The sequence below is a fragment of the Elephas maximus genome, chromosome 19 (genome assembly GCF_024166365.1).
Source record: "Elephas maximus indicus isolate mEleMax1 chromosome 19, mEleMax1 primary haplotype, whole genome shotgun sequence".
In the NCBI taxonomy this organism is placed as follows: Eukaryota; Metazoa; Chordata; class Mammalia; order Proboscidea; family Elephantidae; genus Elephas; species Elephas maximus.
Window position 1 is genome coordinate 67,988,122 of NC_064837.1, and position 17,997 is coordinate 68,006,118.

Sequence of the window (17,997 nt, forward strand, 5' to 3'; positions counted from 1 at the left end):
GAACTGACTAGATGACACCTAACAACAAGTGACAATTGAGGTGGGAAGCATATCTTCCCAGTTTTACTGTCAAGTAAAGGTATAAACAAGCAGAGATGAGAGCTCACGTGTCTGCGCGTCACTCGTTAGGGGGCACTTCTGTTTAGCTGAGGCGGTCGATGGCTGTTTGCACAGTTTTTCAGGGTCTCAACACAGTAACCAGCACTTAGTATTTATACACCATCAGTGTGTTTTCCTGCGTTACACAAGAATTAGCCAGATTCCTTGAATTTTCATGTATTTATTTTCATATCTACATTACCAGACCAAGTATTCAGAATGTGCCTGTTACTCTTCCAGGCAGTAGCTAAAAGTCTTTTTAGCTTTGATGGTTTGGCGCTATGTGTTTTATAAAATACGGCTTTTTATTTGCCTGTCTACAAAATTAATAAAATCTTGCCATTTAAAGGGTCCTTAGAGATTATCCAGTTCCTGTCGGATAAGGAAATGAGACCTGAAGAGGTTAAGTGATTTGTGAAAGGTGTGACAGCTAGTTAGTTATAGAACTAAAGTAGAACCCACGTCATCTGACTGTCAGTTGTATGTGTAGTTACCTATGTATTTTTTTTCTACTATCACAGGATTGGACTGAGTGATACTGTATCTATTATAACCATTCATTTTAAGAAGTAACTTAGAGACCTAGGAGCTTTTCATAAAAGGTGCAAGGAAATTCCTACGAGATTTATTGTATGAGGGATCTTTATGGGATGGCATCTTAATAGGTTTTTTAAATATTACATGTCTTTCTTTAGCCATGTTGCTCCATGTTAAAGCCCAAGGGGAAAATGTAATAAATGCATTATCCGTCTACTCCCCGCACCACTGTAGGAACAAAAAAAAGTACTAAGATGTATTTTTTTCCCCTAATAACGTAATGTGTGTTCTAGGCGATTTAAAAGGGTGAAAATTTATTGCAGAAAGAAAGCTCTAAACCGGTACTTGCATGTGTAAGTTCTTGAGGAATTAAGCAAGTCCGGCACTGTGAGGGAAGCAGTGGGCCATGTTCTTTACCACTTCTGTTAGCGCCTCTTCCCAAGGGTGCTTCTACCAAGTCTCACATAAAGTGAAGGTACACATCTCTATGTATTATCACTTTTCAATAAAACTTTAAAGGCAGTTTCCATGTGTAAGGAAAGTAATAGTTTATAGCTCTAAAGGAAGCTGACAGCCTGCTTTCTGAGAAATAATTCGTTTACTCAGATTGGCTTCTTTTTAAAATAGCTTTATTAAGTCATAATAGATACACAACAAACTAGACGATTTGAAGTGAGCAGTTAGGTAAGTTTGGGCATGTACACACCTGTGAAACCCTCACCGCAATCAAGATAATGGATCCCACTACTCCTGAAAGTTTCCTCGTGCCCTTTTATACGCCACCTCTCCTGCCCCTTCCTGCCCCCACCTCTCTATACGCAAACTTGGATCTGCTTTCTCTCACTGTAAAAAAGCCTTTATTTTCTAAAATTTTATATAAATGGAATCATACAGTATGTGCTCTTGGCTTCTTTCACCTGACATAATGCTTTTGAGATCTGTCCCTCTTATTGCATGTGTCCCTACTTTGTTCCCTTTTCTTGTTGAACAGTGTTGTGTTGTATGCACATATCACAGTCTGTTTCTCTGTTCATCTGTTTGTGCACATTTGGGTTTTAAGCTGTCGAATAAAGCTTCCATGCACGTTCATGTACAAGTCTTTGAATGAACATATGCGTTCACTTCTCTTAGGTAAATACCTAGTAGTGCAATGGTTGGATCATATGGTAGGTAGATGTTTAACTTTTCAAGAAATTGCCAAACTGTTCTCCAAAGCAGTTGTACCATTTCACATTCCCGCCTCTAGTGCGTGAGATTCTGTCCTCCTACATCTTCACCAACACTTGGTATGGGTATGTATTATGTATGTAGTGGTATCTCATTGTGGTTTTAATTTGCATATCCCTGATGACTAATGATGTTAAACAATTTCTTATACGCATATTTTCCATCTTTGGTGAAATGTCTGTTCAAGTCTTTTCCCATTTTTTATTGGACTATTTGTTTTCTGCTTCCAGATTGGTTTCTGATGTTAAATGGCCTCTAGAGTTGGGCAGAAAGACTAGATTCATCACTGAAGTTCAATTGTTTGTGTGACTGAGCCTCTTTGTTTCTCGGTGTTCAGTTATTTGTAACATACTGCTGTCTTAGTTATCTAGTGTTGCTGTAACAGAAATACCACAAGTGGATGGCTTCCACAAAGATAAATTTATTTTTTCACAGTCTAGTAGGCTACAAAGTCCAAATTCAGGGTGCTAGCTCCAGGGGAAGGCTTTCTGTCTCTGTTGGCCCTGGTGGAAGGTCTTTGTCATCAGTCTTCCCTGGTCGAGGAGCTTCTCAGTGCAGGGACCTCAGGGCCAAAGGATGCACTATTCTCCTGGCTCTTATTTCTTGGTAGGATGAGGTCCCCTGGTCTTTCTGCTCACTTCTCTCTTTTATATCTCAAAAGATAATTGATTTAAGACACAGCTTAATCTCATAGATTGAGTCCGGCCTCATTAACGTACTGCCTCTAATCTCACCTCATTACCATCATAGAGAGTGTTTACAACGCATAGGAAAATCGCATCAGATGACAAAATGGTGGACAGTCAGACAAAACTAGGAAAACATGGCCCAGCCAAGTTGACAGATATTTTTGGGGACACAATTCAGCCCATAACAACCAGTATCAGAAAATAAGCACTTTCAAATATCACATTTTATCTAGCCTTTTCACTGATAATGATCTAAATATTAGTCATATTTTACTACCTAGAGTTGGCTGTTTAGTTCGTTAGTTAATAAATAGTCAGTAAATACCTACCACTTGCTAAACAGCAGAGATGAGATAAATTTCCTGTTCTCAAAGAGATAAGTTCATAGGAAGTGTTAGATATACAGTAAAACCTGCGAAAACCGGAACCTGTGCAAGGCAGAAACCTGTCAGCAAGGAAAACTCAAGATATTTTCCAATAATAGAGAGTGATAGAAAAGCAGTGACTGCACCCTGTCAGAGGCAGGAAACTTGAAAGACCCAGAAGAACAGGCAGTCCCGTCAAGTTCTGCTCTCCCAGTTTTCACTGTGTAAGTAAATGGGTGCAATAAAACGTTCTGGCTGTTGTGATTTATTTACCCCTCGCCTTCTACCTGCAGGGAGAAGGTTCATCAACTTTTCAGCAACTGTTTATACCTCTACAAGAAAAGGAAACTTATTTAAAAAAAAATAAATTAGAAAACTGGGGAGAAGGGGAATGTTGATAAGAAGAATTAGATCTAAGTGTGTACTGGAGACAGACCAGTCTTCCAGTAGGTCCCTACGTTAGCCAGTGAGAGCAAGGGCAAGGAGGGGTGCCTTATCCTAGGCATCCCATACTATCCACATAGGCCATTAGAATTAAATACTCTTGACAGCCTATCCACCAAAAAGAGGACTTGAAATTAGAGAGGTGGTGGGCAAGGAGCCGTGTGTGCTATCTTTAGGACTTTAGATTGGAATTATAGACCAAAGGGAGCCATTGGAGGGTTTTAAGAACAGCCACTCAAGATGCAAAATTGAAGATGAGGTAAATAATTCGGGGTGAGAGGGCTGGAGGTAGGGAATACAGTTAGACCACTGCAGTAGTTCAGGCTCCAGGTGACTAAGCTTAGGGGTGGAAGAGGAGAGGAAAGGGTAATGTTGATAGTGGGAATAAGCAGAACCTAATGACAACTGGGTTAATCATGTTGTGATCCAGCAGATATTTACTGAGCACCTACTATGTGCCTGGCACTGTGCTGGTTACTATGGGGATACAATGGTAAAAAAATGAGTCCCACTCTTTGGAGCTTAGAGTCTAATGGAAATGGACATAGATATTAGTCACAGTGATATATGTATAATTACAAGCTGACTACTATGAAGGAAAGGAACATTGTTAACTGAGAGTATAGAATAAAGAAACCTGAACTAGGCTGGGAATTAGGGAAGGCATCCCTGAGTGATAGTTGAAATCTGAAGGACGAATGGGACTTAATGAGGCTAGGGAGAGTAGAGAGAGGGCTAAGGCCTACCACCTATGGAAGGAATAGCATTTGCAAAAGCTTCGGCTGGAGGGAATGCAGCACCTTCCAGGAACTAAGAAAAAAGTTGGCGTAGTAGGTGAGTAGTCAGCAGAGGGGAGAGTGGTAGAGATGAGGCTGAAGTGGTAGAGTCCGTTGTGTGTTTTGTACAGATGTCTGTGGCTGCAGTATGAAGAATAGATTAGAGGGGGTATGGTACCTAAAGAGGAGCCACACGGCTGTTAAGAGTAACCCAGGTGAGAATGAGTGGAGCTTGGACTATTGAAGTAAAGTATAATGGTGGTGGGAGAGCCAGGGAAAAGTGGACAGGCTTGACAGGTGTTCAGAGAATATTTTAAGAAGTATTTTACTTTGCCTTGGCAATGGATTGACTATGAGGAGTGAGAAGGAGAAAAGAGTAAAGAGTTACTTAGGTATTGGGTGGATGGCAGTAATATTTGCTAAAAGAAAAAATGGTAGGAGAGGAGCAGATGTGGTAAAAGAGACTGATTCTGTTCTCTGCAAGGTTAGTTTAAGGTGTTAGAGAGACATCCAGTGAACATCCTGTAAGCAGCAGGATATGTGGGTATAGAGCCATCTTCATGTGGGTAGTCATTAAAGATGTGGGATTAGATGAGGTGGTCTGTGTTAATTGAGACCAAACCAAAAAACCAAACCCGTTGCCATTGCCATTGAGTCGATTCTGACTCATAGTGACCCTATAGGACAGAGTAGAGCTGCCCCATATGGTTTCCAGGGAGCACCTGGTGGATTCGAACTGCTGACCTTTTTGGTTAGCAGCCGTAGCTCTTAACCACTACGCCACCAGGGTTTCCGTTGATTGAGAAGAGGATGGAAAACCACGTCTTCAGGAACATCAGTTTATGAAGAGCAGGTAGAGGATGCCTACAGAGAAGTCCGTATCTTTCTGTACTCGCGCGTGACTCATGTCCGCCAGATGTCTTACTAACACAGCATTGTACGCCTTCCTTATTCAGAAACCTTTGGTTACTCTTCAGAGCCCTAAGGTTATAGTCCAGGGGTAGGATCTTTATCCTGCATAGTTTGGGCCTCATTTGAGTCTTTCTAAATTACGTCTCCTGTAACTATGCAGTGCTCCAGCCACATTTGTTACCCAAATACCCAGTGGTCACCCTGGACCCTGCATCTGTGTTCGTTTTGTTCCTTCTACCGATTATATACTCTTCCCTAGCTCTGACAGCACTTTTTATATTGCTCACATGTTATGCTCCTTAAACTGTTTTTTATTGCGATTGTTTCTGTTCATTTGTATACTGTGAGATTGTAAGGTCTTGAAGGGCAAGATGCATCTTATATCTTTATAGTGCTTGCAGAATTTTTCTTGTAATAGTGACTCATAAATGTTTGTGTCGTCATTTGTGATTTTAAAGTGGGAAAACGAATTAGGAATATTCTGTGTCCCTATGAAGCCTGAGTAGTTTGGTCAGACTAAGCCTTCTGCAGGTGGGAATTGTAAAGTCTACATTAAAAACCCAAAAGTCTACATTAAATACTTTAAAACAGCTATTTGAAGTACTAGAGAACTACCCAAAACTGTCAGAAACTGCAGGGGAGTCTTCCTTTGAAAGATGAGATTCTCGAATGGTGAGATTTGTGCGGTGTGGCTTTTTGCCTGAGGGTATCCCTCAATACGGACCAGACCAGGGCAGCAGAAGGCCACAGCATCACCAGCTTGAGGTGTTAGGGGACAGGTTTCAGGGCTGAAATAAAAGCTGAAAGTTAGGGGAGTTGGGAAGGGAACTGAAGAGGAGATGAGACCTCAGCATCTGTGTATAAACTCTATCCGAATGCTCATCAGACTCCTAAACCATGTGTGCATCGGGGAGAGCCTGAACTCAGTTTAAAAGGCAGCAGCTGGAAGCCAAAAGAGCTGAGCAGAGATTTCACCTGCTGCGTGTCAGAGCTGTGGGAGAGGGAGTTTGAAGTTTGAGGCCACTCAAGCTACTAATTGCCTCAGAGGCATAGCAGAATCCAGAGTCTCTACAGAAAATTGTTCAAAACATTAAGCATGTAGACGAAAAACACAAGACACACTAAGAAACAGAAAAGTGTAATCCATACTTAAAGGGGGGGGCAGCTGATAGATATAAACCACAAGATGACTCAGTTGTTGCTATAAGCCGATAAGGACTATATGTCCAGGAACTTAAAGGAAAATGTGCTCATAATGAATGAACAGATGGGGAATCTTAACAAAGATTATTTTTTTAAAAATGAAATTCTAGAGCTGAAAAGCATAATAGCTGAAAAGGCCACTGCATGGAATGGCCTTAACAGGAGACTGAAGACAGCAGAAGAAAGAATCAGTGAAGGAAGATGGATTGAAAGAAGAGTTCCCAGCCTAAAAAAAACAGGGAGAAAAAAGATTGGGGAAGAATTAAGAGCGCTTCAGTCTTGGAGGACAGTAACAAGTAGATTAACTTATACTGAAGTGGAGTTTCAGAAGAAGAGAGTGAATGGGACAGAAAAGAAGTTTTTGGCTGAAAATTTTCTAAATCGGTGAAAGACATAAATATACAAATTTACGAATCTCAGTTATTGCCAAGCAGGATTAAAACACACACACATCTAGGCACATCAGAACCAGCCTTCTTGAAGTTCTGGAGAAGGGGTCCTATCAATCCAGAATCTCATATCCAGTGAAACAGTCCTTCAGCAGCAGAGGCAAAACAAGGACATTTTCAAATATACAAAAACTGAGTTCGTCACCAGTTTATCTGTGCTATAAGAAACACTAACGGTAGTTTTTCAGGCTGAAAAGAAATTACACCGGATGGCAGCTTGGATCTAAAAGAAGTCATGTGGAACACCAGAAATGGAAAATACCTGGGTAAATGGCAAAGACTATATATACTTTTTCTTTTTTATCTTTGTGTATTTTAAAGACACATTTCTGTTTAGCAAAAACTATAATACTATATTGTGAGATTTATAACATATATAGATGTGTGTGCTAATGGTAGAACAGGGGATGGAGGTAAAGAGAATTGTGCTGTAGCTTGGCTCCAGTATTATGTTTCACCGCTTCATACTAACTCTGAGTAGTGTTCTAAGTTAAAAATGCGTATTGTCATCTCCAGAGGAATTAAAGCGGAATACAAAACAAAGTTAAAATAACCTAAAAGAAGACAAAAAAGGAGGAACAGAGAAACAGATAAGACAAATGTAAAATACATAGCAAAATGTTACACCTAACCCCAGCCCCATCAATAATTTTCACTAATTTAAGTAGACCAAACACACCAGTTAAAAGGTAGAGATTGTCAGACTGGATTTAAAAAACAAACAAAAAAGACCCAACTATACACTGTCTACAAGAGGTATACTTTAAATACAAAGCAAAATAGATTGAAAGTAAGAATGTAAAAAGATGCACCACAAAGATGTCCAGCATAGGAAAGCCGGAATGTCGTATTACTGTCGGACAAAATGGACTTCAGGTGGCGTAGCCAGGTACCCAGAAATTGAGTGGCATAGCTGAGCCACTCATTAGGCTCATGGAATCTGTGGGTCAGGAATTCAGAGAGGGCACAACAGGGAAGACTTGACTCCGCTCCAGGTGGCCAGCTATACCTGTGTAGAAAGTTTCCAGTCGTTTAACAGCCTTAGTTACTGTTCATGGTTACAGAGCAAGCCACTGGAAGAGCTGCCGTCAGGACTCTGGGTTTCTCCACTGTCGTGGGCAGAGCTCTTGCTCGCTCTCGGCCGTGTTATTTGTACAACTGAAGAACTTTGCTTCTGTGCTCACCAGAAAGAAGAGATCTACCCAGGTATGCTTGCCAACGGGGGTGGAGATACAACAGACTCTCCTAGAAATTGCTTATCGGTGCATATTTTTAGCTTTGTTCCTTCTCTAGAGTCAACTTTGATGGCTCAGAATTAATTTGAAATATGGCTAATTTTATTCCCTTGTGCACCAGCCTTTTGTAACCAAATGTTGGAGTAGTTGGCCTCCATCTTCTCGTAGGTTATAGGATTCTGCATTTTGGGTGGGGGGGGGGGAATCCCAGGATTACCGCTGATGTCCCACAGTTTACTAATTTGTGAAATAAAAGTACGCACACGGTTCTCCTGCAGAAGGCTGCACCTGCCCTGGGAGGCCACACTGGAGGCATAAGCCTACTTCATCTGTCTGCGTTGTGAGATTTAGGGTTTGCCGTTTGCTCCCAGAGCTTCTTAGGTCCAGGATTATCTAGCATGAAGAGGCCCTGTGTCAGGACAGAGGTCAGGTTGCTGGGGAGCCTGCACTCCATCCATCGCCTGGTGTCTCTCCACTGTGCTGCCTCACTGGGGAGGCCGTGGGGACCCCAGTGTACAGTGGTGCCCTGTCACTCCAGTGTGTGCTGCTATCACAATTTCTGTTTCTGTCTTCTCAATTACCCTGTTGTTGTTCAGAAAGAGTGTAGAAATACTTGCCTGTAAGATAAATGAGAGCCCTGGTGGCACAGTGGTTAAGTGCTCAGCTGGTAACTGAAAGGTCAGTGGTTCAAGCCCACTAGCTGCTCCATGAGAGAAAAGACCTGGCAGTCTGCTCCCATAAAGATTACAGTCTAGACAACCCTGGGGGACATTGTGCTCAGTCACATGGCGTCTCCATGAGGCAGAATTGGCCCGACAGTACCTAACAACAACCACATAAGATAAATAGTACATCTTTTTTAAGTAGAGGAATCCAAGGGCCAAAATAATTTTCTAATGAAATGATTCTCATCATTAATAACCATTGTTAAAATAATGCTACTTTCCTCTAACATTTATGTTACCCCGTCTGATGTATTAGGAGTAACATTTAATTTAATACCTTTTAGAGAGGGAACTGTCAGACGTTAGAATAGAAAATACCTCCAAACAGCGTTTCTCATTAGCAGCATGTACACTAAGTTAATGTAGTTGGTAGTTAAGGAGCTTGTGCTCATTTTGAGTTGGGCTCCAAAAGTGACCATGGTGGTGGATCGGCCAGAAGCTGTGGGCTGAACAAACAGAAGGCCACCCCTCTGTGCCCCCATCAGGGCTGCTGGTAAACAAGGCAGCCTTGCTGCCACAGCTGTCTTCTGTCGGCATCTCAGCGCCCTAAGGATGTCTCACTGAAGTGGTGGTTGCTGTGTATGATGCAGAAGAAACTGTTAATGAAAATAGTCCTTGGAAATCTCTGATTATTTTTGTATAAAAGCATTGTTCTCTTTAATAGTCACATTTGCAAACAGTCATGTGTATTTGAGTGAAATTAAATTTTAAATTTCAGGAAACTGAAGCTGTTATATGCCCTGAAATGAATAGAATTAACGCATGACTTCATTTTAAATAAATCGTCATTGTGTGGTGTCCATGCACCACCGGAGTTTTCAGGAAATGTCCAGTGTAGGGAAAAGCTTAGACACAGAAAGCCCCATTAGTGGTTGCCTGTGGAACACCCTGGTGGCGTAGTGATTAAGTGCTCTGGCTGTTAATCAAAGGTCGGCAGTTCGAATCCACCAGGCGCTCCTTGGAAACTCTATGGGGCAGTTCTACTCTGTCCTGTAGGGTCGCTATGGGTTGGAATCGACTCGATGGCAATGGTTTTATTATTATTATTATTTTTAGGGATAGTGGAGTGGGGGTGATGGTTGGGGTGCAGGGTTTCTTTTTAGGGTAGTGAATAAGTCTGAATGTGGTGACGAAGGCACAGCTCCGAGATACTAAACACCATTGAGTTGTACCCTTCAAGCAGGTGTCTTAGTCATCTAGTGCTGCTGTAACAGAAATACCGCAAGTGGATGGCTTTAACAGATAAATTTATTTTCTCACAGTTGAGGAAGCTAGAAGTCTGAAGTCAGGTTGCCAGCTCTAGAGGAAGGCTTTTTCTCTCTGTCAGCTCTGGAGTATGGTTCTTGTCTCTTTGAGCTTCTGCTCCTAGGCAGTCTTCATGTGACCTGGCATCTCTCTTCCCCCATCTATGCCTGCTAGCTTGCGTTTAATATCTTATATCTCAAAAGAGATTGACTCAAAACACACCCAATACTAATTCTGTCTCATTAGCATAACAAAGACATTCACAAATGGGATTATAACCACAGGCAATAGGGGTTAAGATTTATAACACATATTTTTGGGAGACACAGTTCAATCCATAACAAATGGATGAATTGTAGGGTATGTTAACTATATCTCAATAAAGCTGTTTTAAAAATGTATGTGTTTGTGTGTGTGTATGGAAACCGTGGTGGCACAGTGGTTAAGTGCTATGACTGCTAACTAAAAGACTGGCAGTTTGAATCCACCAGACGCTCCTTGGAAACTCTATGGGGCAGTTCTGCCTGTCCTATAGGGTCACTATGCGTTGGAATTGACTCCACAGCAGCAGGTTTGGTTTTTTGGTTTTATATGAATATATGCACGCACGCACGCACGCACGCACACACATCAATGTCAGTATAACCTGAGTGTCAAATTTCCATCAGTGCCCACCTTTGGGTATGCATGTTGGGAGTGGGGGCGAAGAGGTGTGAAGATGCATTTTTAGAAACGATGTTATGGTTGTAAAGTAGTGTTCATTTAGTGCTTTCCATGCTTCGGACTCCTTTTTCATGACCCCACCACTGCTTACCATCTAGCATGGGATTTAACTCATCAAATGTTCGTTACTGTTTGCTGGTGACCCCATTAACACTGGAACAGAACGCTGCCTGATCCTGTGCCATCCCTGTGATCGGTTGTGGATTGGACCGTTGGGATCCATAGAGTTTTCATGGGCTGATTTTAAGAAGTCAATTGGCAGGCCTTTTCCCTAGTCCATCTGAGGAAGCTCTGCTGGCACCTATTTGGCATCACAGCAGCACGCACTGCTGGCACCTCTTTGGCATCACAGCGGCACGCAAGCTTCCACTGACAGATAGGTGGTCTGTACACCTGAGGTGCATTGACTGGGAATTGAACCTGGGTCTGCCACATGGAAGGCAAGAATTCTACCCCTGAACTGCCACTGCTCCCATCATTAGATACTTATTAAAAATTGAAAAAAAAAAAAAACTAATCTTTAATTTGGAAATAAAAGATTAAATCTTTCAAAAATGATCATAATCTGTTCAGGTGTTTAAAAGGAAGCTGTGAGATACAAGGAATGATAGAAGCTGGGTATGGTCTAAAAAAAATCGAAGTGCAAAAGAAATCCTTAGGTTACTTCTTGAGGCTTGGAGCGGGGAGGTCTCCTTTGAGCAGCTGAGATCAATTGTGCCCTGAATAGCAGCTGATAATTAGAATATTAAAACCAATTGCCTGATGATAATATATAGCCCAGTCAAAAGAGTCCACCGGCCAAGCGTGAAGGACTTAGTGAAGTTACAGAAGAGCATAGAAATGTTTTAGATTTGGGTAAGATCAAAGTAATGCCATAAACCAGGAGGGGGAGCTGGAAATAAACGTACCTGTGCTAACTACTTCCACTGCATAGCAAGTACTTAGTAGCTACTAAGTTGATAAATGGAGCCCTGGTGGTGCAGTGGTTAAGTGATACAGCTGCTAACCAGAAGGTTGGCAGTTCAAATCCACCAGCTGCTCCTTAGAAACCCTATGGGGCAGTTCTCTTCTGTCCTCCTGGGTTGCCAAGGATCGGAATCAACTTGATGCTGATGAGTTTGTTTTGTTTTGTTAAGTCAATAAATAAAGAAGTACCAAGTGCCACTTAAAAAAAGCTAACCGTTAGAAGACCTGAAAATCATAATTAACAAAAACCAGGAAGTTTTTATAGATTTGCAAATTATTTGGAACCAATTTTACTTGAAAAACGTACCTGAAAGCAAAAAATTGTTTATCGGAAAGAAAGTCGTTTTAAAGGGAGACTGTTGCTTACTACCTTTTCACCAGCAGATGTCTCCCTCATTAAAAAAAAAAAGTTAAAAATAGGCAAAGGAGATTAACCAAAATATTCTGTTACCTGGAACATTTTCTGTATTTTAATTAACTGTGTAGTTATTAAGGAGCCCTAGTGGTCCAATGGTTAAGCACTCAGCTGCTAGCCAAAAAGAAAAAAAAAAGGTCAGTGGTTCAACCCTGCTCTGTGGGAGAACAAACCTAGCAGTCTGCTCCCCTAAAGATTGTTGTTGTTAGGTGCCGTTGAGTCAACTCATAGCAACCCTACACACAGCAGAACAGAACACTGTCTGGTCCTGCGCCATCCTCACAATTGCTATGCTTGAGCACATTGTTGCAGCCACTGTGTCAGTCCAACCTGTTGAGGGTCTTCCTCTTTTTTGCTGACCCTCTGCTTTACCAAGCATGATGTCCTTCTCCAGGGACTGATCCCTCCTGATGACATGTCCAAAGTATGTGAGACGTAGTCTTGCTATCCTTGCTTCCAAGGAGCATTCTGGCTGTACTTCTTCCGTAAAGATTATAGCCTAGAAAACTGTATGGGTCAGTTCTGCTCTGTCATGTAGGGTTGCTATGAGTCTGAATCAACTCGATGACACCTAATAACAACAGCATGTAGTTATTAACTAACTGCTATCTTAATTTCTTCTAAATAGAACAAATGCTTAGTTGACCATCCATAAACAAAATCAAGCTAAGGTCCCCATTGTCTCGCTGTGTGAAGACAAGGACAGGGAAGGATAGACTCGTGTAAGCCTTGACTGTTGAGGCTTGGCCCTAGACTGCGTCTGTGGGAGAAGAGGAAGTCAAGGTTGCTCTGATGTCCTATGTTTTGGGCAGCTATAGATTCAGAAACTATAATGAGAATAGATCCAACTTTTTAGGTCCACCTTTTACTTCTTAATAAAAAATCCATTTATCAGTTGAAATTCTGTTAGTTGTCTGCTAGTTACAGACTAGCTTAAACCAGAAAAGGTTTCTCAGTGTTGATAAAAAAAAGAGGCTCAGAGGTATGGCTCCACCAAGTCTGAAATCTTGACTCCTTGTCTCGTTACTCTGCCGAGCGAGGCTTTTCCCTTTCCTCAGGGTCCAGGTTAGGGCCCAAGGGGACCTCTAGCCCTCCAGCGGTGGTGCTAGCATTCCAGGCAACTGGAACTCTTACCATGAGAAGTAGTGTGGGAAAACTTTATACTCCAGGTGCCCTTGGTCTTCCTTGTTAATTTAACCAATACTTTGTGACTCTTTTCTGTATGTGAGATATGGTGCTGGTACTTCAGGGTAGAGTACAGAGCTGAAAGGGGAAACCTTTAACCCAAGAAGCTTGTAATCTGCCCCAGCTGCTGGCACCTCACCCCTGATTTCATTCCGGCTTTTATGAAAACAGATGCCCTCTTAATTATCTAGCTTTTACTTCTTTCTGAAGAACTAAAATGTTATCTCTTTCAAGAAGACATTGATGTTTCTACACTAACGCTATGCAATTGAAATATAGTACAAGCCACAAATGTGAGCCACATGTGACTTTTAAATATTCTGAGAGCAACATTTAAAAGTAATAAGAAATAGGTGAAATGCCTTTTAATGTATTTCATTTCTGTTTCCCCAATATTCATTGGTCATTTTTGATCTTCACTGTGTCCAAATTTATGATTTGCAAGTTAGGCCTATTGTGTTCTCCCAAATAGCTGCACCAATCGTGAGGATGGCGCAGGACCAGGTAATGTTTTGTTTTAGTCGCCATGAGCCGCAGCTGATTTAGCGGCAACTGCCAGCAGTAAACACTCTCCTGGTCAATCTCTGACAGTGTAGTAGTGCCACCAGGTACAGCGTCACAAATGCCAATGCTACGTCTAGATGGTGCTCAGCTTTAATTATTTACATAGTCCAGAGTGCACCAATACATATTATATTCATAATTAAAACAAAAAGAGATCCTCAGAGAATTCGGGGACATCTAAAGATCCCTTGAATTTTGAAAAACACTGAATGAGAAGCAGTGGTCCTCAGAGTGCGGCCCTGGGACCAGCAGCATCAGCGTCTCCAGAGAAGAATGTGGCAGTCTGCTTCTGCCAAGAGTTACAGCCTTGGCGGCGCTATGGCGCAGTCCTGCTCTGTCCCGCAGGGGTTGCTGTGAGTTGGGATCAACTTGATGGCAGTGGGTTTGTTTTGGGGTTTAGGGGATTCTGATCAAGCTGAAGTATGAGAACTGGTACTCTAATATGACTCAGTCACTCTCATTTTACAGATGAAGAAACTAAGGCCCAAGGGAGGGAAGTTTATAAGTGGCTTTCAAACCTGGGACTCTAGACTTTACTCCAGTTCTAAGATTCAATATTGTCATTTTCTTCTCAGTTTTTTTTTTTTTTTTTTTTTTGCCCCAGTTTGGGGTGAGCTGTAAGGGGGTGTTACTAAAGTTTTGGGCTTCCTTTTTCATTTTGTTCCTTACAGTGCCAGAACCTACTAAGACCTGTCCAAGCCAGCCCCAACCTGCCGGTACCAGTACCGGTACTTCTACCAGCACTGTCTCCAGCAGCAGCAATGGCAAACGTGCATCTGCCAGTGGCCAGCAGCCAGCTGCGTCCCGTTACCTGCCTCGCGAGGTGCCTCCACGCTTCCGCCAGCAAGAACAGAAGCAGCTATTGAAGAGAGGCCAGCCATTGCCGACAGGGACTCTGACCAGTGTGAGCCCAGCCCAGGGCGCCGGGCCAGCAGGAGTCAGCCCTCCTCCTCTCTCTGGGGCCGGTGTGCAGCATCATCCCAGCAAGCTCCAGCCAGGTAAAAACTGCACAGCACAGGACCAGACAGGCTTCTTTTCGGAGAACTGGTGTGCTCTTTTCAGCTTTGCTGCTGAGTAATAAAAATGGACAGACAGATATGTGCATGGATGGATGGGTAGATAGGTATTTCTGAAAGTTTCATCTCAGTTGAGTTTTAAATTTTCTTTCCCCCTATTTATTTGTATTATTTCTCCTGTATTTTCAGATGGCATTAGGTTCCGATGCTGCGTCAGCTGAGTATGTTTCTCAGCAGACACTGAGGATCTGTACATCAGCACATGCAAACCTGTGAGGGCAGATGCTTTAGAACCCCTGCAGCGAAAACTTGTTAATAAATCCCTTTTCTTTGAATTGGCTAGGCTACCTTATAAATGTGCACACACATTCTTTGCAAGGAGGCAATAACAGTCATGGGGTGAGAAGGGGCAGGCGAGTGTTTCCCACTGTTGGTTTTGTAAACACTCTGATCCCAAACCGTCTCCTAGTCCTGAGCCCCTGTGGTGTCCCAGGCTCTAATCTTGTTTCTTGTTGGCTTCTTTGGCTGCAATTAGATGTTGTTTTTCTTTTGGCTCCTACGAAAAATTGCTGTTTGTTTATCTTCTCTCCAGCTTCCAGAATGTTGACGTCTCTTATCCCTGTCATCTCCTTGTCTGGTCTCCTGACATTATGGGTTTATACTTTTCAAAAAAATCTCTACTGTAATTTTACAGGAATTTGTGGGAGAGAGAAAGCAAAGGACATGTTTTCAGCTGCCATGTTTCACTGGTACTTTCTTCATTTTTTATGTTTCAGGTAATTTAACAATTGACCCTCGTTCTAGAATAGAAGTCGGTTTGCTGATGGCAGTGAAATTCAGGCCTGTAATTAAAGAAGCAAGAAGACTTCTTAATATTCAATTGGAATTTAAAAGAAACATGTCACAAGTTGTATTAATATTTGTTACTTTCCTATGCCACCTATTAATACGGGGAGTAATTCCAACACGATCTAAAAGTGTTTATAGCAGTGTTTTTCATAACTGTGACTTTGTGGTATATTAGAACTAATATTTGTAGATTTTGCCATGTCTCTTCAGATATTCTTGACTCATCTGCTCAACACCTGGTTCAAAGGATCTAGGTCAATAATTGTCACCAGACCAAAAGTAGTGATCAGGGTAACAGAAGCAGAAAAACACTTGGAGGAGAAAAAAGAAAAAGAAGGCATTTGAAAGGTAGAAAGGCGTAGCCACTCACTAAGCATTTGTACCTGGTGAGCCAGACGCTTGGCAATAGTGGCTGTAAACCTTATTTTGACCGTGGGCCCTTTCTTCCTACCGTGTCTCCTGTTCCTACCAGCCTGTCGACTTGCCAGCACCCTGGAGCCCTAGCTCTGCTGATGATTAGTGGGGAGTTGAACTCTGCTTCCTCCATTTATGAGCTGGGAAATCCTTTAACTCTCCTGACCTTGAGTTTTCTCATCTGTAGAATGGAGATAATAATGGCTGCATCTGAAGGTGGCTATAAGGCTTAAATGAGAGCATGCGTTTGAATGTACCTTCGCTTAGAGTCTGCCTGAGTATTTGGTGCTTAATAAGTGTTAAAGGTGGCTTAAAATTTTTAATACACACACACCACACTAGTGGGGTGAAGGTGCTGGGCAGAAGGCAGACTTCAGCCTGTGGGAGAGCTTTTTATTCTTTCCCCATCACAGGCCATATCCAAAGAGACACAGTCATGTGTCGCCAGTGGTGGAAGGGCTTCTGCCAGGTAGGCCGGGCCTCCTCCGCCCTCGGCCCAGGTTCTCTCTTTAAATAATGACAGTGTGTCCTGAAAAGGATTATTTTTGGCAAGTAAAACATTGATCTTCGAATGAAATAATAATACAAGGGGAAGTGGATTTTTAAATTCATGCGTTGACTCAGAGGAGAGCTCATTTAGGCAATTAGCAGAAGCTTTTTAACTGGTAAGACAGTATATGCATGTAATAATGCATGCTTCTAAGGTTCCAGAAAATATCATTTTATCATGTTGTTTTCAATCCAGACTGTTTCTGCAAGTCTAAAGGATAACTCTAGTTTGAAACACTTGAGAGCATTTATTTTTAGTAATAAAAAAAGAAAGAACTCGTTTTCATTACACTAAAGGCAGAGGCCCAGAACCATGTTTTGGGTGGCTGCCTTATATATTTATAAACAACAGAGGCTTTGATTAGTATGTGGTAGTGTTTGCTACTGAGATCTTTTTTAGATAGAGGCAGGGAAGTAATTAAGAAGTTGGAAACTTGCCAATTTACGTATGGGGCTCATTTGGGATATTATAGCTAGTGTTGGTATGCCAAATGTTTAGGGGTTGTTGAGGAAAAAAGAAAGAAAGAAGGAACGTAAAACAAAGGCAGTATGAAAGAGCAGCAGTTTATTTGTGTGCAGCCACTAGGCAATCTGCCGGATTCTTCTGGCTGACTTTCAAAAAATGGAAGATAAGTCGCCATGGTGCTAATTGTAACTGGGTCCTGAAGTGAACATGTTTGTGACAGTTGGGAGAATTTAAAGAGGAAGGAAGATCGGTTTAGTGTCAGCTGCAATTAGATAATCAAAGCTTTTTACAATCCCGGCTGTGGCTGCCAGCACCCCGCCTGGAAGAGGATGACTCTAATGCCTCCTCACCAGCACGGGGCACTGCCAGGTCCTGCCAGGGCACTGCCAGGTCCTGCCAGCTCCTGGGCCTGCCGGCCGCAGGTTGTTCAGGCACAGGCTTGCCCCTGGACAGTGTCTTGGCAGCACTGCAGGCCCGGCCACCCGATGTACACAGGCGACATGTTGGAGCTGAGCCCCAGGCGAGCCTGGGTGCAGGCGGGGAGGCAGCGCTGCACACCAGGTAGCAGCTCCCAGGATGGCTGGGCAGCCCTCTCTGCAGGTATTTCACTTCCCGGCAGCCCCTTGTAGAGCAGGAGAGACAGAGCAAAAAGCTAAAAAGCCAGGAGCAAATAGTGTCCACTTCTGCTAAACCAACCTAGGACAGAACATTCCAGAGTCCGCCAGTAGGTCCGCATCCTCAGCTCTTGGCTGTAATTCAGATTTGACAAAATGGCGTCTTCAAAAAGAGCTGCTTGCTAGAGATAGGCTGCTTCCAGTGGAAACATGGACCAGGACTGTCCACTGTTAATTGCTCTGCTCCGTGAGCGTGTGTGGACCCTCCCCAATTAGGCAGCAAGCTGATCTTGCCCCGGTTTTATTGTTTTTATCAGCTGTTAGCCTTGA

The 17,997-nt window shown here is 42.6% G+C and overlaps 1 protein-coding gene across 14 annotated transcripts in view; it reads left to right on the forward strand.

Annotated features, from left to right (window-relative positions):
- The window catches only part of TNRC6C (trinucleotide repeat containing adaptor 6C), a 127,019-nt gene that overhangs the window by 38,249 nt on the left and 70,773 nt on the right, over positions 1-17,997 (forward strand). For 13 of the 14 annotated variants that reach the window (XR_007513917.1, XR_007513916.1, XR_007513919.1 and 10 more), the window contains one exon: positions 14,431-14,757. Coding sequence is in view for 5 of the 14 variants with exons in the window: in XM_049858667.1 (XP_049714624.1) it covers positions 14,431-14,757 (327 nt within the window). In the remaining 9 variants the exon portion in view is untranslated. Of the gene's footprint in view, positions 1-14,430; positions 14,758-15,551; positions 17,654-17,997 lie in introns of those variants that run through there. The other variant, XM_049858670.1, reaches the window with a different exon arrangement.